The 21972-nt window shown below is 42.2% G+C and overlaps 1 protein-coding gene across 4 annotated transcripts; it reads left to right on the forward strand.

The window, feature by feature from the left end:
• Positions 1-112: 112 nt before the first annotated feature.
• CAGE1 (cancer antigen 1) lies at positions 113-21352 on the forward strand. 4 transcript variants are annotated; one of them, XM_083747168.1, is made up of 16 exons: positions 113-250; positions 1648-1785; positions 2994-3090; positions 4444-4892; positions 5413-5616; positions 6661-7872; positions 9531-9653; positions 10454-10603; positions 13451-13561; positions 14625-14705; positions 15018-15125; positions 15950-16054; positions 16913-16983; positions 19281-19349; positions 20489-20531; positions 21219-21352. In XM_083747168.1, exons 2-16 carry the CDS (start codon positions 1702-1704, stop codon positions 21330-21332), a joined length of 3021 nt encoding a protein of 1006 aa, XP_083603294.1. In that variant the 5' UTR covers positions 113-250; positions 1648-1701; the 3' UTR covers positions 21333-21352. The 4 variants fall into 4 exon arrangements, with proteins under 4 accessions (XP_083603294.1, XP_083603293.1, XP_083603296.1 ...); XM_083747167.1 differs by lacking the exon at positions 113-250 and adding an exon at positions 764-886; XM_083747169.1 differs by lacking the exon at positions 113-250 and adding an exon at positions 780-886 and having other exon boundaries at positions 1648-1810; positions 2951-3090.
• Positions 21353-21972: the final 620 nt, after the last annotated feature.

Below are 21972 nucleotides of genomic sequence, written 5' to 3' on the forward strand. Positions count from 1 at the left end.
AGAAGGGTGGATGCAGAGCCGGGCGGACGCGCGCATCGCATAGCATTGCGCCCCCGGCCCCTGAACCATTTGTGCGAGATGCACTTCGATGCATTAAACGCATCCGGAGTTAGGAAGATGCGCACTCTGATCAGACCCAGTCCGGCTCCGGGTTGAATCTTTTAATTTCTTTTCTGAACTCAAGAATTTTTCTGCACGTGTCTGCTTGGAATCCGTCAGCCAGGGCGAATTCAGTGGGGCTTACTCCCTGGTAAGTGGAGTTGGGATTGCAAATCAACAACGACAACAACCTTAGACTGGTGGCGCACTGCTTGCACGTTTGCCGCAGGCATCCGGTTGGCCACTGTGAGACTTAGATGCGCCATTGGCCTGATCCGGCAGGCTCGCTTGTTCTTATTATTCCACTATATGGTCGGTCTCTATCCTTTATCGGCACCCAAAGCCCTGTGTCGATCCTAGGCGGCTCGTCTGAGCGCAGGGACTGGCAAGGGATCCCATCCTTCGTTATTTTTCCGCAACTGACAGCTTGTTCCGTTCCACGTTTTCTCGGAGTTCAGTAGGTCCGTTTGCACACTTTACACATGGGGGGGGGGGAGCCTAACTTGAGGACTTCCATGTAGGATCGAGTTGCGCTTGCATACATTATGCCCGGCGAGAGAAATGCCGTGTTTATTCTTAAAACTGCGCGCTCTCCTCTCCTCTTTGCAAATGGAGCGGCTGCGGGGGCTTAAGATTCTTTGTGACGTTGGCGCGCCTTTGGCCACGTGCGCTTTCACGAACAAGAAACTGTCAACAGCCCCTTCAGAGGAGATCGGGGCATCGAGGAAGCAAGTTGCAGCCTCCTCTCGGGCGAAACTTGGGGCGATCTCCATGGATCCGGAAAACTGTGAGCAATTTGGCATTTAAACCTCCCTCGATAAGACGACTAAAAGGGAGAGGGAAAGTTATGGAAAGGCTAGATTCCACGCACACACCCTGCGCTCAATGATAAATAAAAAATAAATAGTAAGAAAAGTAATAGAATCCTTGTGGTGGCAAAATATAGCGGAAATCTATCACTCCTCTTGTCAGAAACTCTGCAGGCATAAGAGATAGAAAAGAGATTTATTTTCAGAACATTTCTACACTGCCAGCACTAATGCCCTGCTAAATTCAAGCTTCGCATAAGAGGAATCATTGTAATTGGTGTTTATTTTCTTGTCAGATAACATAACTATTCCATGGCTTGAATGTTGAACTATGTAGGCATGCTTTTGGACCTGCACATTTTTCTCTGAACTGCACATTTCGTGTCTGTGTTGTTTTCCTTATTTCACTTCTCTTACATAATATATGCTATCTATCTGTTATTTACTTTGCAAACTTTAGTCTAAATACATCAAAGATTTTGTTTGAGAACAATGTTTTTCCAGGTACTCTTTAAAACAGTCCCACTCCTTTTTAAACCTTTCCTTTGGTTGATTTCTGATTACTTCAGTCTGTCCTCCATTGTTGTGGTGGCGCAGCCCAGTGCGAATGAACCGGTTGTGCAATCGTAAAATTGCCTTTGCTTTGTTTTATGCCTTAGTAGACATGCATAGGTTTTAGGTTGCGTATGATGCTTTAGCCATGTCTAAGGGTACTGAAAATAATCTTATGTTTCTTTAGGAATCGGCACATCAGAGGAGGATTTCTTTTTGCACCTGGGAGCCTTTAACTATCATGAGTGAAGTAGTAAACCCTGTTTCCACCAGCAACATTTATTTGGACCTAGAAAGCTGCAGCACAGCTTCAGAGATCTCCCAAGTATGTGCTCTTTGAATCATCGCTTGTACCCTCTCTTGGCAGCTTAGGAATGTAGTTGTTTGGGCTGTAGCCACCATTATTGCTGTTGATATGCTAGAAGTCTATGAGGAGAGGAGACGGGGGTGGCACACGTACGAAAACCAACTGAGTAGGTCCCAAGTTTGAGTAAAGCGGGGTGAAGGCCAGTGGCGTTGCAATGGGGGGCGGTGCGCCCTGGGTGCCATGTCTGTGGGGGTGACAGGAAGGCACCCCGCGGGGGCTCGCAGTGGCGCAAGCAGCCGTCGCATGTGGAGGACCCTCCGTTCGTGACTGCAGCTGCGAGCAGAGGATCCCAGCACTGGCGGCAAACCGTTATGTACAGCGCATATGTGGTGTCACACACATGCGCTGTACATAGCAACGCCGTACATGTGCTGTACATAGCGGTTTGCCATCGCCACTTGAGTGCTGTACGGACAGCGGTGGGAACCCTCCTGCTACAGAGGATCCTGGCACCGTCTGTACGGTGCTGGAGTGCTGCCGTCGGCAAACTGCTATGTACAGCGCATATGCAGCGTCGCTACGTACGGCGCATGCGTCGTACGTAGCGACGCCCCACCTGGGTGTCACGACGCCTTCGTTCGCCCCTGGTGAAGGTTCACTGAGATGAAAATGGTGGTTTTAAACAACAACAGAGGTTTGAGTAAAGCAGGGATGGAACGCTGGGTTTGGTTTGGTTTGAAAAACAAATAACTTTTAACCAGTAGAAATAGCAGAGACGAGTACAACTCAGAAGCTGACATCAAAAGGATAATGCAGCACGGCATCTTCTTTCTTCTGTACTCAAACTCTGTTTCAAGCTTCCACACTTCCCTCAGTGTCACACCCCTGCTCACTCCACCCAAACCTCTGCCATTGTTCAAAAGTGCCACTGTTTTTCCTCTCAGTGACTCTTCACATCCTCTTTACTCTCAACTTCTGCCGTTGTTTCTTTAGTATATATATTTATTATGTATGCATTATGCTATTTTATGTAAGTGTGTATGCGTGTGTATAATTTAATAATTTTTTTTTAAAAAAACAATCTGGTCAGTGCATTATGAACTAGTTGGAAGATTCTGAACAGTTTTCAAGGGCAGCTCATTTTACTGCTGTTGAGGTCCTGATGTCCTAAACCTGGTGTCAGTTGCAAAGGTTATTAACGACTCTTAAAAAAATAATTATTCCAGAATGAAGTGCAGGATTCAATGAGGAAAAGTGGACTTGACTGCACACTCTACAAAGAAGACCATCATTCTGAGCTGATGTTTGAAGATTTCACATATGGTATGTGCCTCTTCTTAACTATATCAAACGAAGCAATAGGTGCTTGAACTCTTGAATGACTAGCCTGATCCCTTCTTTCACATGACGCAGCAGGTACATGAGCACTTTGGTTATGGAAATATTCTCTTATACATGACAGTGATTATTAGCATGTCTAATACAAGAGGTAAGGCTTGATCATGTAAAAATTCCTGATATGTACCACAGTGCTGAACTGTACTGTCTCAAAAATGATTGCAAAGCATTGCTCTGTTAAGATAGTCCTCCTGTTGGCAAGAGCAGCTCGAGCATCTCATGTAAGATTGCTGTTGGCAACCCAAATAATACCACCGTCTTACTTGGCAATATATCTCCTCACAACCAAGATCCTACTATAGTGTTGTAATGGGAATTGGGGTTGCTCGTGTGTAAGTTGCCTCTACTCTTGGCAAAGTTGCCTGGTTAAACCTTTCCCTGGCTGCACAGCCCTTACTCCGCGGCTGTGTCAGTCACTGGCAGAATCCGTCAGTGGGCATTTCCTGAACTTCTTCCAGCATAAAAGTTCTTTGACGCCAAGTCTCCGCCTAGCCTCCCTGCGCGGAAGTCTTCTGCGCAGGGTGGGCGTGGGCAGCGGAGGACCTGTGCTCTCCCCGCTAGTTTCTGTGGAAGAGTCCTGGCGACATCTCTCCGAAGCCCTCCCCTGCTCCCCTTTCTTCCTGGTGTCACGCTGATTTTCTTCCCCAGTAGATGAGTTCCCTCTCTCCCTGCTGGGCCCTTCTCCGGCATCGCTGGAGAGCCTTCCCTCCACTCCTGGCTCCGATGGCAGTTCCCTGACAAGTGTCCTATATTTTAGAAGTCTTCCAGTGTAGTCTCTAAATTGCCCATCAGTTTAGCTCATAAAAAGTTGAATTTAAAAAAGCAAAAAGCAATTGTTTTGGCTCCAAAGAGAAAACCAATAATTATCCTTCTTCAGCAGGGAAAGCAAATAGAGCAATTAAAGGCCAATTAAGGTCAATTCAGTAATGCTGCCTCCTTTCCTGGAAAGGAATCACTTACTATTGTACAAGCTGTGAAAAAGCTTCTAATTAAAGAGGCACTAGCACTGCAAAGCCTCAGTAGTTTGTTACTAGTCCACATTGCTCAACCTAGCACTATTCTTTTAAAAAAAATAAAAATAAAAATCACAAATGCGGTCCCCCAAAAAGATGAGAGGCAATATTGGATTAAATCACTGGATTGAGAATTTCAAACTGCTGTCTCACTTTAGAACCTGCCTTACAGAGAGCAGGAGAACCACCTTTAATCCTGCACACCTGAAAAGTACCACCTGTTCTCTCAGTGAATTTGACGGTATTTTTTGTTGTAATCGTGCAGATTTTGAAGATGCTTCAGAGAAACAAATGTCGCCATTGAGGACGCTAAGAACTTGCCCTATAATGAAAGATTCCTCCTTTATCACTGAGTGGAAGGAATCCAACGAGGGATTATTGGACCAAGGAGAATCAGAGCAACAGTGCAGGATGCAGGGTTGGCCGGAGGAATGGTACAGAACGGGGGAAGAATCTGATCCAGAAGATTCACAGGAAGTCACAGCCGAAAATGCCATGCAAGCGGAGGAGTTACTGGTGGAAACATCAGATGTGCCTATCATGGGAGAGTCCTTATTGGACTGCATTGTTAAGGAATCGCCCATTGTGTCAAGTTTTCTCACACAACCCACAGGTTCTTTATTGAAGACAGATGTGTGTGCGGCTAATGAAGACTTAATTGTCCAATGGAATGGCTCAAATGCGATTGAAAAAGCATCAGATGACGGAAATATGGTATGCCTTCCTTTAGCTGTGCTGTAGATGGGAAGGATAGTGGTCTCAATTCTTAAGTCCAAAAAAGTAGACACCCTAATTACCCTTTTCAAAGAATGCTGTCAGATTTCACCCCTTTCCAGGATGTACAAGCTCTGTACTCTTTCTATGATCTTTTATAATGAGAAATACGGGATGTACATACAGTGGAACCTCGGTTTTCGAACGAAATCCATTCCGGAAGTCCATTCAACTTCTGAAACGTTCAAAAATCAAAGGGCTGCCGGCAAAGGGAATGGGGAAAATGAAAAAATGTGCTGCGGAAGCCGTTTGACTTCCGAGGTACATTTGAAAACAGAAGCATTCACTTCTGGGTTTTCAGCGTTCAGCTTCCGAATTGTTCGGCAGCCAAGACGTTTTAAAACCGAGGTTGGACTGTAAATTTTTTGACTTGGAGCTTTGTGTCTGGCAAAGATATGGTTGTAGTAGTATATTTTCATTCCGATACAATGAACCAGCTTTGAATCCCTCTTGTTGACAGATGGAGACTGGGCACCACAACGAATCAACGAAAGATTTCCAGGACTCTGAGCTCACGGTTTTGCCAAATGCTGTGGATGAAAACCTAGATTACATTCGCACTCTGGTGCAGTCAAATAGACATTTAAAAGAACGTCTCAAGAGCAATATAGCGTGTTGTATCAGCGAAGAGAAAGTGGACGATAGCATACTTCTACCAGAAAATGTAAGATTTTTAAATTTATAGCGTAATAAATATTGTAGAATTGATCATAGAAAAAGCAACCATGAGAGGTGGCAGTACTATCATAATGCATCAATTAGCTTCATCAGTTAAAAAAAAAAAACAGATCTAATTTAAATGAGAATTGGTTCTATATTGACGTTCATCACTTGATGACTTGGAAGTACTAGTGAGCAATAGCTGATGTGACCTCACAGATGATCACATCAAATATTATGGCTTTCGGTGGAGTCATGTACAGTGGTACCTCAGGTTACAGACGCTTCAGGTTACAGACGCTTCAGGTTACAGACTCCGCTAACCCAGAAATAGTACCTTGGGTTAAGAACTTTGCTTCAGGATGAGAACAGAAATTGTGCAGCAGCGGGAGGCCCCATTAGCTAAAGTGGTGCTTCAAGTTAAGAACTGTTTCAGGTTAAGAACGGACCTCTGGAACGAATTAAGTTCTTAACCCGAGGTACCACTGTACACATGATTGGGTTGTGGCCGTAGTTTAATAGGGGAGGGCATGATTTGCATTCAGAAAGTCTCAGTTTCGATCCCACTTAAAATCTCCCCTGCAAAAGGATGTCAGGAAGCAGGGCTCAGAAATAACTACGTTTGAAACCTTGATGAGCCATTGACAGTCAGAGTAGATAATACTGCGCTAAATGGATTCATAGACTGACCCTGCAAAACACCTTCATGTTTTTGTAAGTCAAGGCAGCAATCACCCAGGGGGAGAAACATTCCCCATCCTAGGTCTAAATTATGATATGTAAAACATGTGTGAAGCACCTTTTAGTACTAAGGCACTGCCAAGAAATTAAGTATGAATCTGTTGGTGGACTTTAGATCATGTCCACCACAAAAAATCTGTACAATTGCCCAGCTTGCATACCTTGGTAGACGAAACTAAGTAGCATCTACAACAGTTTAAAGTATGTCAGTCCGCTTGTTATAGAAAGCAGATCTCATAGAAATTACTTTTCACCCATGACGTTTTGACTTAAATCTTTGCTTATCACGTGATCTGTTTTAATACAGGTTGAAAATGTGTCCGACGGAGAACATAACACTGAGCCTTCACCTCTCCATTCAGAGAAGTCCTCCTTCATGGCAGAAGAAGTTACACAAGGGGACAGAGGCGACAAAGCTCTTTCCCCATCCCATTCAACAAAGAGCTGCTGCTTGAGTCCTTATGGAGCTTCAGACAAACTCTGGAACAAACCGGAATTTAGTCCAAAGCAGTTGCTGCTTCAAGAAGGCGATATGGACTTCAGCAAGGTCATGAAGGACTTAGAACTGGACCAGCAGAAGCACCTGCCCCATATCTTGGGTCTTCAGTATGGCAGTATATTTTCCGAGAAGACCAAAGAAATTGAGAAACTCCTTCTTGAGGAAGGAGATACGGATTTGAACAAAATCATCCAGGCAGTAGAGCAAGGCCAAAAGAGGCAACAGATCCAAGTAATGGACCTTTATCGTTGTGATGTTTCTTTGGCGAAAAGGTTTAAAGAGCAGGAGGTGGACTTTTTCATGAAGCATGACTTTATTGACACCATCAGGAAGCTGAAGGAGAACACTGCTGATCTCATGGAAGCAATGGGCAAAGTCACAGGGAAGAAGGAAGAGGCAGAGGGATGCCCAAAGTGCAGGATGGGAGCTTCAGGAAAGACTAAGGATGATCTCCAGGACTTTGAGTCTGAGAAGAAAGCTCTGGTGCTGCAGTTGGAAAAGCTCAGTGCAGACTACAGAGTTCTTCAAGAAAAGCACCAGGCAGAAGTAGAAGAGAAGGTCAAATATATGGCTCAGTGTAAGGAGCTGGACTGCACTCTCCTCAAGAAAGAGCAAGAGATACAAGAACTGAATCGCGTCGTACAAAAAATGGAGCGTGAAGCCAGCAGCACCACGTCGGCTCTGCACAAACTGAGGGGAGAAAGCGAGGATGCTCAGAAGCGTTCCTTGTCCTTGGAGACAGAACTGCAGAGGCAGAAGGACGAGAGGCTGGCGGAAAGGGAAGGGCTGGGCTGCAGATACAATACGCTGCTTGCTCAGATTAAACTCCTGCAGGCGGAATTTGAGAAGGAGAGGGCCGAGATGGAGAAAATGCAACAGCAGATCTGTGCATTCAGAACAGAGATGAACAGGCTGCAGGAGGAGATGGCAAAGAACAGAGAGGAGAATGGCTTCTTGCAGATGGAGTCTGCCAGGTGGAAAGAGCAGTGCAGACAAATTAGAGAGCCACAAACACTGAAGGTATACATGGCTATCTCAAAATTCTTGAGTAGCACATAGTTTGTGTGTGTGTGTGTGTGTGTGTGTGTGTGTGTGTGTGTGTGTGTGTGTTTAAAGGTTTGCACATACTTTTAAAGGAGCAAACAGGCTTTCTCTTTCTCACTCCATTCCCTGTGGCAAGGTTCCCTGCTCCATCCTGTTCCTGTTACAGGATCAGGGTTAGTGGAAGTACACTGCTAATATGAGAAGTAGGTATTCTAAAATGTTGATGAAGGGGGAAGGAATGGGTTTCTGTGCAGTCAGTCTGAAACGGGACCCAAAATCCTCATTTTCCTCCTCCAAGGGAGCATTTCTAAAATGCATTAGCTTGAGCTCTTGAATCAATGTATAAACAGAAAGCCAGCTGTATAAACAAGTCCTCAAAGTCCTCTCCTTTATCAGTCCGTGACGGCAATGGATGACCTTGCCAGTTCCGTGGAGCATCCTGACCACAAAGACGCACAGACCTTGTTGGTGACCTCCTGCCCCAAGATAAGAGTATAGGAACAGGAACAACCTTTTATGGTCAAGAGTACTGGAACAGGAATATCTGTTTATGGTCATGGATGTCAACTTACGTGTATAAGCTGACATGGTTGAATTCCTGGGGAAGGGGGGTAGAGGGTGCCTGGAGGATATATATATACTGCATGAAATATCTCATTTCTTTGGACGTGCTGTGAACTGGCCACGCAAGTGCCTTCTGCTATCCGGAGAGCAGAATAAACTCTTTCTCTGAATCAACCTCGGTGTCATTTGACTCCTTCCTCCCTGTTCTGGGAGCAACGCTCACCCTACCATCGGTAAAGTCTAGTAAGGCTACATTGATGGTCTTGATTTGCTCTTAGCTCAAAATTACAGATGCTTCCACACCAGCCCTTTCCTATGGAATTATCATCCTTTGTTCACTCACAGAGATCCAATTAATGTTGCTATTATTATCCAGCTATGATTGCAGGCCAGTGTTTTCCGCACTGTCCTTGGTTTTCCTTCCCAGATCTGATCTTTTGGGTTTTTAAATCAAATGCAATTGCAGCGTTAATGTGGGCAATTGGTCAAAGCATACTAAAAAAAAATTCTTCAGAGTTCTTGTACCTTAAGTTAACAGTTTTGTATCTGTTTGTTGTACTTAATTGCTTCCTGTTAATTGCCGAGGTCAGTAATGAATCGCCCCCTTTAACATGTCTGAATGGCCACAGTGTCACAAGAGAAAGGTTAATTAGTGATTTCCTCTCATTATTCCAGTGCAGGGGAATTAAAGCCTTCCCCACTCCAGGATCAGAAACTAACATTAGAGTAGTCAAGAGACTATTTATAACTTAATTCCCTGAGTGTCACCAACAAAAGGCAATGGGGCTAGAAAACAGGAAATGTATAAATAACGTTGGAAAGGAACCTTTACAGAATGGGACTTAGTTGTGAGTAAACATTATAGAAGGATGTTGGCCATAGGGAAAATTCAGGTACAACACAAACCTGCTTTGATTCTCCTCTGTATTGAAGAGGTTTTTCCCCCCAGGTCACATCTAGTTTGGTTCCTAACAGTAACTCTGAATGTGAAGATTGATAAATTATGAGTGTTTATTTTCAGGGATATTCAAATAACCTAAGCTGATGTTCTCGCACTCTCTTCATATTAGGAGCAGCTGCATTCCCAAATGATCCAGATTCTCAGATATGAACTTGGGTTAAAGAGGGAAGAGTTGAGAAAGAAAGAAGAAATAATTGAGTGGAGCATGCACATTCTGGGAAGGTTTCTTTTGGTATGCTCAGTTTTATACCATTAAGGGCAACACCCATGAGCTTTATCATTACTATTTTGAATTCTTGTCTGAGTACATGTGTGGGTGCTTTCAGCCTTCAGTTTCTGTCAAAATTGCACCCTTTTCCAAATGGAAGTAGTAAGAAGTGCATTCCATTTTAAAAGAAAGCCAAAAAAAAAAAAAAAAGGGAAGAAGGATGACATATTAGCCTATTTTCTCTTTTAAAAAATCACAAACATGCATTTAAACTGGTATGTGTTTTTAAGCTCCTGGAATGTTTACTTTTAAGCAAAACATACTTTTGGAAATGTTCATACAATTATGAACAGTAAGTGGCAGTTGGACAAAAGATGGCAATGATTTTGGAGTAGCTTGTTATGTTAAAAATACTTGTTGCAGAGATCTTTATATATATTTTTCTTGTTCTGGTGTTTGTTTTAAATAAAATATTGAACTTAGGGTAGGAGGAAACTCAAGTTTTAAGCTTAAGTCCCCGTCCCCCCATCCATAGCTGTAAGGCAGGCTTCCTCAACCTTAGCCCTCCAGATGTTTTTGGCCTACAACTCCCAAGATCCCTAGCTAGCAGGACCAGTGGTCAGGGATGATGGGAATTGTACTCTCAAAACATCTGGAGGGCTGAGGTTGAGGAAGCCTACTGTAGGCAATCAAAACCCCATAATATATTTTGCTTCCATAATGCTTTTTAATAGGTTTACAGTGCTGATATTCTATGTTCAACCTGTTTTCTTATTTCTTTTATTATAATCTAATGTACCTCACTGCATCCTCTGTCAAAACAGAACATGAAGTCGATGCATTCAGCTTTGTCCATCAGAGATCTCCACAGTGAAGAAGACCATTTCAATTCTCCTTATGTCCAGAGAGCATCTCACCTCTTGTCAAAAATCTGCAGTCTTCTGGCTCTTGCAGAAGGATTACTTACCTGCCAGGTAATGCAAAATACCACAGCCCTTTTCAATAGCCACATTGATAGCACCTAAAACATGAATTCTATGGTCCATCCAGAACGGCCCGTCACCCAGTATACACTGTACTGTATATTTCCAACAAGATTGAAATAAAGGATCTTTCAACTCTGCCAGTAAAACAAATCAGTCTTTATTATATTTCCCTTCCCTTCAGCTTTTCTTCCGTCACCATTATGCAGGCAGATCACATGGATGTTACTATTTAGGAAGCAGCACTTCTCTGGCTCCTAAATCATTAACTATCAGACATGACACAAATGCAGCATTCTCTGTCTGGGTTTTTGGTTGTTTTTGTTGTTTTGTTTTGTTGCAGGGGTTCAGAGAGGGTGGGAAACTGAGCAGTGGCCTGCAAGGGTAGCCTGCCCAAACCAACCATGATTTTGTTCACACCAGTACATCAGACAGAAACAGTACTGACCACATTTGTATTTTATTGTGTGCTCTTCCTTGAGTCCTTGTGTACGCAGTGATTGTGGTACTTTTAAATGTGCCTCCCAGTTTTAAAAAGTTGGACACCTATGGATCACATAGAAAACACCTGGTTATGTCCTCCTGCTCTCTGTGTGGCTAGTGGTGCACTTTGAACAAATAACTAGCAAGGTATACACTTAAGTTTTAATTAAATGTCTGCATGTGTACTTGCGAGTTTCCCCATCCTTTTTGTTTACTACCCACTAACTTTTTGTGCTTTGTAAATGCCAAGGTTCCATCTCTCATTATTATGAAAATACCTTTGCAGGCAAAGGGCTGGTTCAGGCAATCATGACAAGATATCTTTGTTAGTGCAGTGTATGGTACTTTCTTCAAATGTGTAGCGTAATCTCGTGTGGACTGGGCATGGGTGTGCTTTTATATTTTGCCTGCAACGGTAAAAGCAAAGTTATATAGTACACAAATCAATAGCTTGCGTTAAAATTACATTAAATTTCCATGAGCATCGAAGTCAAGTGTATGGGAAAGTCTTTACAATTCACATTTCCCACAGGACTAAACAAGGGGAAGTATTTAATGCAGAGCATCAGTTGCTTATTAGCGTCTTTGGTGACATATTCAAATAGCAGGGTGCATCCTGACATTTTGCCACCGTTTTATAAAAAAACTTCAGAAAACATCAAGTCCCTGTTCTAAACCAGCTGAGTAAGATTTTTTCCCAGCTCTGAAAAGAATGGAATCACAGCTCGAAGCAAACTGAGTAACAGCTCTTGAGTTCTGTTGGAGATACTTGGATAAGAAGAGTGCCATGCTGTACCGTGTTGTAATGTTCAGTAGCATTTCTCTATAGGAAATAGTGTTCCTTACATGGTAGACCACCCATGCCTCAGCAGTCAATGAATCTGATTCCTTCCAAGGAATTATACACCCTGATTCACATGTGGCTACATTCTTCAGTCTCACGTAGGAACCAGTGGAAAATAGGAAGTGCTTTTCCATCGGGTTATGTGGATTTATGTAACTCCTCGGGAGTGCTTCTAGAGAGTCGCCTCCCCTTGCACTGGTAGAACTGAACAGGAAGTGAGAGAAGAAGTACTTCTACAAAGAGGTGCACTCTCACCTGTTGCCATTGCTGGTCATGTATAATGGTTGGTGTGTCCGTTGTGTATATCTTGCTAGTTGGTTTGGATTGCCAGTCGTCAGAATGGGGATCACCATAATCCACATGTGGATTGCCAGGTCAAGTACATCTGGAAGTATGCTAAGGAAACAAACAACTGATGAGTGAGCAACTCTGAAAAGCAGTGGGGAAAGAACGACCGCCTTCCTTCTAAAGACAAGGCCGCTCGCTGCTTCTCCCTGATGGAAATGGCTACCCAGTCTTGCCTTGGTTTTGTGTGTTAGCCATCCTAAGAACGTTTGCTACAGAGCAAATTCACTACTCAATAAAACTTCTATTGAAACCAATGGCTGAAATGTGTCTCCTTTTCTCTGAATCTCACCCTTTTATTTCCCTGCTGTCTTCAGTGATGTTTACAAGGTTTCCCCTGTGTTTTTTTTACCTATTACCTAAACTTCTGATAGCTGAGGCACACTTCAACTCTGATTCAGACTGTGAACTGCGCTTCATCCTTGCCCACAAAAGGGCTTCTTTTTTTAAAGGGGTGTCACTACGAAATCCTTCAGGGGACTACAAGGAAGGCCCTCACTGGCTATCCTCCCCTGAAATTAACATGTCTGCTGGCCATGCCTCTCCAGCAGCTGTGTCTTCTGCATTACGAAAAAGGGACCCTGTGCAGGACCAATTGTGTCGGGCTTCTCTGTGCAATTTTGAGCCATGATTGTCCAAGACAGCTGGTCAGTTGAACATGCATACAGGTGTACACTTGTATGTCCTGCTTCTGGTTAATGTAAATGCTCAATGATTTGGGAGCGATGTGGCCGGTAGTTGCATTCCCACTACTCCTTCATGTCTCCAGTAAATGCAGGAGCGGGTTCATATGGGCATCCCTTTAGTTTGTCTATAAGTAAGAATCACTTTACTCAAAAGAGTCCATTTTGTCTGTTTCTGCATGAGCATCTAGCCATGTCTCCTACCAGGAAGAAGGCAAGACCAGGGGAGCGATTTGTGTGCAGAACAGCTTCCTGTGGGGTCAAACTTGAATTATTTGGATTGACTTATTTCTTGAAACATGCAAACCGTTTTCTCACAGTCCAATGGCTTCCTCTCCAGCACACAATCAGGGAATTGCTGCTCTACAACCATCATGTTTAGAAATTCACTTTATTACAAGTGATGCATTAATTCTTAGGAAACTAATTGGTGTCCATTTGGAGTTTAAACAATGTTTGTTTTATGTCACTGTTGTTTGATAGGACACAGATAATCAGGCAATTGCTGAATGTTCCACAGAAAGTGAAACTGTTATTGAAGTGAGGGGGAAAATGCAGCGCCTGTTATTTAAAAAGAAAAGCTTGGAGAAAGAGGTAGGGGCACTGCTTGTTTTCCCTCCCAGTTACACCCTGCTTTTGTGTTTGCATATGTAAGAACACTCCTGTCGTCCTTAACTCTCATGTCAAAATAGCTAATTATCTTCTAAACGTGCTGTGTTGTGAGACTTTGTATTTTTGCTTTGTGAACCGCCCTGAGATCTTTTGATGAAGGGTATATAAATCTAATAATAAAACCATAAGACAGCTTGGAAACTACAGCTGGGGCAGAATATAGCGGCAAGACTACTGACAGGAGCAAAGTGTTATTTTTAACCTGCAAAGCTCTATATGGCTCAGGACCCTGATATCTAACTGTATGCTTCTCCTAACTTGAATATATCCGGACCCTGTGTCCATCACTCGAGGCCCTTCACCAGATGCCCCCTCTGCAGGGCCGGCCCATTCATGAGGTAATGTGAGGCAACCACCTCAGGCAGCAGGATCCACCAGGGCAGCAGATTCAGCTTCCGAGGAATAAATCACCTGCTGCTGCTGCCACTGTAGCAATGGCAGCGACGGCTGTGGTGTGCTCCTTGGAGCCACTCTGAGATTGATAGTTATGTTCTGAGGAAAAGCTCTGTGGTCTGCATACGATAGAGAATATATACGGTAAATCCATAAAGTACCACTTATGAATTCAGGGCACATACAGCTATTCTCGATGGGAGGTTGGTCTGTACGTCTGAGTCTTGTTCATGAGAATGCTGTGCAATGGCAGGTGAACTTCATAAGGATCCTACGCATTCTGTCATACGGACAAAAACAACACATTTCAACCATCAATCCCCATATTTCTTACAAAATAAGCGATAAACTGAACTACATGCCCTGCCACAAGTACAGGAGCAGTCTGCTGGGATCAATTAATGTGCCATTGCAAGATGGATAGTGATTTAACATGAATAAAATTTACCACTTCTTGAATATGTCAGTTTTGCTTTGGGATATATGTATAGCATATAAGAAAGTCTGGGGAGAAGCAAAACACAACTGAATGAAATATGTTCAATTTTCCCTTTCCCTCTCTTGCCTATAATTCATCACTATAAATATTTAGTTGAGGAAACACAAGGAAAACATAGCAGCCATGAGGGAGTTGATAATTAATGAGAAAGCGTCTGAAGACCCTGATACTGAGGTGAGTTCAGTATTATGAAAAAGAACAGAAATTAAAAGAAAATCAGAAGGAGAATTGGATTTCGTGTATTGTGGAGCATTAATTTAAAACAATAAGTTCCATTAATATGGCTGCAGTCCTATATACTCACTTGCTATGTCTACAGTCTACATAATAGACTTGCTATGTCTACATAATAAAGGCCTGCTATTGCTAAGAAAAGTAACACATATGGGCCAAATGGAAGTAAGCAGGACTTACGTCCAAGTAAACATACTAGGGTTACGCTGTTAAAAGGCTAACGCCTTGTTCTGAATGCATATTTATTCACAGGCTACAGAAGCTGGCAAAGAGGAATCAGAAAATGGCGGAGACCTGCCTGATCTTCTGAGAACAAAACTGAGTGAATACCACAAGCAAACTGATGAGCTCCAAGCTGAGGTGAGTAGATATGAGAGAAAGAGGGTTCAGGAATCATTTCCATGAAATGCTTCCATTTCCAGAAAACCAGGATTCCTGTTCTCGTTGGCAAGACTTAAATCCTTGGAAGGTTTTCAGAAATCTGTGGGAATTCTGTTCCCGATTCTGTTACATGCCTGATGGTTGCTGCCTCATGGTTGTCCAAAGGGATCAGTTTTAGCCCAAAACAGCACCAAAGGAATTAGCCCTCATAATGGATAGTTCCGTTGGTTAGAGTGTGAAGCTGATAACACCACGGTCATGGGTTCAATCCCCATGTGGGACAGCTGTATATTCCTGCATTGCAGGAGATTGGACTAGATGATCCTCAGGGTCCCTTTCAACTCTACAGTTCTATGATTCTGTAAGCAAAGAGCCAAGAGAATCTTGCTTTGAATAGCTCCTGGGTGCACTTCTAGAGGCACTTCCACACAAAATAGTTTCTGGATGAAACAAATTGCCCTATAAGCACATATTTGTATGGGGCAATTGTCTTTCCTGCCTTAGTCCATTACGTCATTGAAGAAGCATTCATTTCCCAAGGGGAAAAAATGGGCACACTCCTGGGATGATGTGTTGATTGTATCAGCTGCTCCCAGGATGTATCCCAGGAAAAATAGTTGGTGTTGACAGGCTTAATCTATGGCTGAACATGACTAGCCCTAGTAATGTGCTAGGCACTTTGGAGAATACAAAAATAATGGGTGGTATTCAATGACCTTTTACTCAGACTAGACCCATTAAAATGAGTCAGCCTGGCCTAGTTATATCCATTAATTTTAATGAGACATTCTTTCTTTGGAAAGATTAAAGCACTGGAAGGTAATCTGGCATCCAAGGAAGAAGTATGCAAGAAGCTCACTGGAGAAATTGTCGAGCTTCAGAAGGACTTGGGCAGCTTGACATGCAAGGTATGAGCATGAGCTGATGTTACTCTGACAAGGTTGAAAAACTCAATTCACTTTCAAAACATACTAACTGTAATCTGGAGTTGTACTCATTGCTAGATCAGTTGCAGGTTTATCTTGTCCAGCATTCTGCTCCCAACCATGGCCAGATGTGTCTGGAAGCTCTTTACTGAGCTATTGACATCCCTGAAACAAAGCTCCAAGAAACTTGGTTAGATTTACACCTAGGCTTCATCCACCTTTGAACAAACATTCCCCACAAAAAGGGCTTAGGCTAGAATAAATCACAGACACTTAACTTGGCAAAGATTTTACTCACAGAGTTTTCAGAAGTAAGAGCAAGCAACTCTCCATCTATTGGCAGTAAAATAAAGAATAAAATGTTGCAAATGACTTAAAAGGAAAGAACTTGTTTTCATTACCAAAAGAATGGAAAGATGCAAGCTGTAAAAATCTCTTTTTGGAGAGTTGCAGTTCACTTGCAGGATCAGATGTGTGCCACCCTTGTCATAGTGCAGAGTGATAGTGTAAACATACCAGTAAGATCCACCTCCAGCCCATTTAACACATTTAATTACCCCAGTGGATTCACTGGGATTATATGCAGTGATTTTAAAAAATGGATTTCTGTATGCAGTGTTCATGTGGATGATGTTCCATAGATCAGTCATAATGCTGATATTTATGTATTGCTATAATGTTGCAAAAAGGCAGGATTTTCAAGTGTACTCAAGGCAGATCACAATTAATAAAATATCATATACAATCAAAGATGTGATAATATTATGCTTTAACTGAGATTTCACTGGCTGTTTTCTCTTTTGTACTATGCTAAATCATTTTCTGATTTTATTTTAAAAGGTGACATCATATGAGGAAATTATTGAATGCGCTGACAAAAGGCTTGAACAAGCCAATTCAGAAATATCTGAGTAGGTATAGCACTGCTTCTGGATTCTTTTCTGTTGTATATGTTCCAGAAACACATAGTAAGAGACAATTCCTGCACTTGGAAAACTGAGTGAAACCTAAATGAAATTTTGTAATCAGGTGTTTTAGCACTGCAGTATTTCATAGAGCCACTTCAGATTAGGAACTCTTTAACCAAATGCTGGGCTGATATTAAAGCACATGGCTGCACCCATTAGATACAGTTTTGGCGGCCACTAGAGAGATGTGTGGAGTCACTGCTCTCTAGCTAAATCAAATAGCTGCTCTGCTTCTTGAGGAGAAAGTGTGTTCAGCTCAATGTTCTCTGGGGTTGCAAATTAACTTGGGCTGTTTTGGTGTGAAAGCAGCCTAAAGATGCGATCTCAGGGCTTAGTTTGTTCCAGGTTCACACCTGACCACACCGCTATTTTCAGTGGCAAATGATGCATGGCACACCATCCATGTGTAAGGAAGCCTCAGTAAGAAGGGGGTGTTTTTCACCAAAGTAGAGTCACAGATAGATCAACACTTCCTTTCTCCCCACCCCTTTTTTAATTCTGCCACTGTTTTGGAATTTTATTAACCTCTCAAATGGGGGGTCTGAAATCCCACAGGGATGAAAACAAGTGTTGGCTAGTTTCAGGGGAAAACAAAATGGAAGAAGCAGCATTAAGCAGGCCATTTCCCCATATTGGAGGGTTGGAAACCTCAGGCCTGAGGGCCAAAGGTCGCTCTCCAGGCCCCTCTGTCTGCAGTCACATTAGCAATGGCCAGGGATTGATTTTGGGATTGAGTGACAGGAAGAAAAATAACGGACAGAATAATTGTCCCTCAGGACTTTCCCTTAGCCGCATTGTCCTGGGTCACACTTCACGTCATCCTCAAGTGCTTTTGTGTGACAAAAAGATCCTTGCCCTGTTCCTTCTCTCACACAAAAGTGCCCCACACTAAGGGTGCTTTATGACAGAGGAAAAACCAGAGAAGACAGAGAAAGAGCCTCTCAGTTTTTTAATCTGTGTTTTAACTTTGAGGATGTGATTTTATTTCTGTTTTCTTTATGCTGCTTTTGATTTTGTGGCTTTGTGCCTTATTTTGCCTTTACGTGGCTTCCATATTTATTTATTTGTTAAACTGCCAGAGAAGTTTATGTTATATGAAGACATACAAATGCTGACTGATAAATAAATAAATAAATAGTAAATGGGAGTTATTCGTTAATTTCAGTATAAAGGGTAAAGTATAAAGGTAAAGGGACTCCTGACCATTAGGTCCAGTCGTGGCCGACTCTGGGGTTGCAGCGCTCATCTCGCCTTATTGGCCGAGGGAGCCAGCGTACAGCTTCCGGGTCATGTGGCCAGCATGACTAAGCCACTTCTGGCGAACCAGAGCAGTGCACGGAAATGCCGTTTACCTTCCCGCTGCACTTTGACGTGGTTTCGAATTTATCTACTTGCACTGGATGTGCTTTCGAACTGCTAGGTTGGCAGGAGCAGGGACCGAACAACGGGAGCTCACCCCGTCGTGGGGATTCAAACCGCCGACCTTCTGATTAGCAAGTCCTAGGCTCTGTGGTTTAACCCACATTTCTTCCTACCCAGACTTGGCAAAGTCAAGTATTTTGTGAATGGTCACAGGCAAATTAAGAGTCTTGGGGGGTGGGAAGTGAACTTTATACATGTACAATCCACAGCATTAAATCGAAACAGCGAAGGCATGTAGAGGTGATCTTATGACTGTCCCAAATTCACTTCTCTTGGCGAATCTTTGAAACTTGAACCTAAAGGACTTTCAGGAAGTGTTGCAACACCTTCTTCTGTAGACGGGCTTTCAAGGCACGCATTTGGAGTTTTCACACATTTAGTGCAGTAGTTTATATTTTCTATTGGGGTTTGCTGGGTGATCATTTTTTAAATGTGATGTTGCTTTCAGCCCTTAGGAAAGGGCGGGTAAGAAATCAAAATTATGACAATTCCATTACTATTTCAGACACATATGAAGAAATTCTTTTTGGATTGAAAAAGTGAAATTGCAAATCTATCTACAAACCAAGAACTTTAGCTGCCTGCTTTTTAAAAAGTGTATTTGTATCCCGAGTCTCAAAACATTTTTTTATTTTTCTTGGACGCAAACTGCATTGACATCAATTGGACTTATTTCCAAGTAAATGTGTTTCAGACTGGAATAGCAGTTTGCAAGTCGTCATTGCAGTAACAGCCTATATCTTGATAAATTCTATGAGAACATACTGCATATAACTGAAACAAATGTACCAATTGGTTAAATTGTCTCTTACTGGCAGTTTAGAGAAAAGAAACCAGGATTTGGAAGATTTAATTAAGAAGTTCAAAATGAATACCAGAAAGCTGAGGTAAACTTCATATATATTTCACGTTCAAGAAGAGGAGGGTTCTGAAAGTGCTCACATTATTATCAAACTTACGAATGTCTTCCTTTACATACAACTTGCATAGACAGGTAAACATAATCTTGAAGTGCTTCTTATAAAATAATAAAATGTGGCCACCACCTAATTATAGCTCCCATCTGCTAATATTGGGGGGCCCTCCAGAGCACAAAAAAAAAGGAATTCTCATAATTTTTGCTCACGAGGGTATTGGGACAGTTACACATACCTTCCAACATGTTGAGTCCCAGTACCATCACATAAATTTCAGGCTTCAACTATCAGGTGGATAATATGCCTGCATTTGTTCTGTTGTTATCATCATCATCATCATCATACATTTATTATTTATATCCCGCCCATCTGGCTGGGTTTCCCCAGCCACTCTGGGTGGCTTCCAACAAAATATTAAAATACAATACTCTGTTAAACATTAAAAGCTTCCCTAGACAGGGCTGCCTTCAGATGTCTTCTAAAAGTCTGGTAGTTGTTTTTCTCTTTGACATCTGGTGGGAGGGTGTTCCACAGGGTGGGTGCCACCACCCAGAAGGCCCTCTGCCTGGTTCCCTGTAACTTGGCTTCCCGTAGCCAAGAAGACCCTTGGCGCTGGACCTCAGTGTCCAGGCAGAATGATGGAGGAGGCGACGCTCCTTCAGGTATATATATACTGGACCGAGACCGTTACTGTTACTGTGCATATGTATTTCATGAAAAATGCACCTACGATTATGTTGCCTGAAGTTGCCTATTAAACCCATAATGGCCATATACTTGCACATAGCAGTACCATGACAGCCGTTTTAAACAGGAAAAGATGCTGCCAGGAGGACAATCGGACTAGGGAAATAGAGCAAGGGGGACTGAACCTTCTGCACTTGCTGTTTCCTGTTAAGAAAAAGAATATTTGAGATTATATTGCCTTCATTTGCCTGTAACATCTAGTCTAGTCCTCAGTGCTGTTAGCCCTGTGTACTTGTGGGTATTGATTCAATCTTGGGCAGTAACTTTACTCTCTGCTGTCTCACTCCCCAAACTTACATGGCCAGAAGTTACATTTTCAAGTGGGGAAGCATTAAGTGAGCACTTTCTTTATGTTTCCACAGGCAAGGGTGGTCTTCATTTTTCCCAAAAATGTGGATTCAGGGGGTAAGTCAAGATATATTGCCCTAAATAAGGATCAGCAACTGGAGTCCAAATTTTGCTCCTGAAAGGGTAATGCTGGTCCCTTATCAGGCCAACTAAGGTTTTTAATGCCATCTGTTCCCCAAACAGCACTGTCATAAACTACTTTGCTTTAGTGTAAGGCAGACTGCAAATGTTTAAATAAAGAATTATCATTTTTATTCAGATGTTTTAAGAAAATATAGCATATTATGTGTGGTTGTATTATATTGGACACCGTCCAAAGTTAAGCACTTATCTTTCACTGATTTCCACAGAAGAGTCAAAAACATACTTAATTCTGCTAACGGCATAAGACAAAACAAAGCACTTTAAGTTCCTTTGGATCATTATCTGTAATCTCATGTTGCAATTTTCAGCATTACATATCAAAATTATATAAACAGAGAGAGATATAACGTTAAATCTGTAATCCTGTGTAATTTTCCTGGGAGTAAGTTCCATTGAAAACAGTGGGGCTCTCTCTTTTGAGTAAGCTTGGACGATTGCACTGTTAGGCCTTCTCAGAGTATACCCACTGAAATAACCAGTGTTAAGTTACTCCATTAATTTCACTGGGTCTACTCTGCATGCAGCATAGTTGGATATTACCTTTAGTGACTTAAAATTGAAGGAAAATCTGAACTGTAATATTTTTCCTTCCATTTTCAGGATTTTCAAAAACTGAGTGGAACCCATTTAGTTACTAAAGGACAAACAATTAAATATGCCAAGTATGATTGTCATTGTCACTGCAGCAAAGTAGGTTTACAAATGACATATTAAAGTTGATTAAAAAATAGAAACCTTCATTTTTTTCTTGGTTTGTGAGTATAATGTTATTTTCTTATTATTAGGAGACAACAGTTTGAAGTGTGTTTGAATACAGTGAATTCTTTTCCAAAGATGCTGCTAAGTGAATTAAAGAATGAAACCTTTTTCATGTCTTAACACATAATTCTGGTTGAGATACTTAACCTTGTTTGATCCCAAAATTTCTGATTCTTAGCCTACCCAAGTACATTGAAGTTTTACACCTTCTACTTCCCAGACACCAAGATCTGCTTCCCAATATGCAGTATTATATCCACATAGATTCTGCTGTCCAATAAGTTCCAGTGCTAGAAATAATACCTAGTTAGAAAAACAAGTAATGCATTTACTGAAATGTAATCTTATGCATACACAGAGGAATGATTCACTGAGTTCAACAGAATTTACACCCAATTGGGGTTGAGGCAAGTACTGTGCAGTTATTTATTTATTTAAAGATTTTAAAAGCCCAGTCTTCAGCCAAAAAAGGCTCCTAGAGCTTACAGTTCACTAAAAAGGTTTTGCAATCGAGTTTGCAATTGCAAAAGTCAGACCCATTCAAGTTAAACAGGACCACCCCCAAGTAAGTACTCTAAAGCTGCAATTGTGTGCA

The sequence above is a fragment of the Podarcis gaigeae genome, assembly GCF_964106915.1.
Source record: "Podarcis gaigeae genome assembly, chromosome: 7".
Taxonomy (NCBI): domain Eukaryota; kingdom Metazoa; phylum Chordata; class Lepidosauria; order Squamata; family Lacertidae; genus Podarcis; species Podarcis gaigeae.

Excerpts from the sequence above, each read along its gene's own strand:
- CAGE1 (XM_083747168.1), top strand. The coding sequence starts at position 1,702 with ATGAGTGAAGTAGTAAACCCTGTTTCCACCAGCAACATTTATTTGGAC. Across the intron at positions 9,654-10,453 it reads TTCTGGGAAGGTTTCTTTTG|AACATGAAGTCGATGCATTC; the intron begins GTATGCTCAGTT and ends CTGTCAAAACAG. Across the intron at positions 10,604-13,450 it reads AAGGATTACTTACCTGCCAG|GACACAGATAATCAGGCAAT; the intron begins GTAATGCAAAAT and ends GTTGTTTGATAG.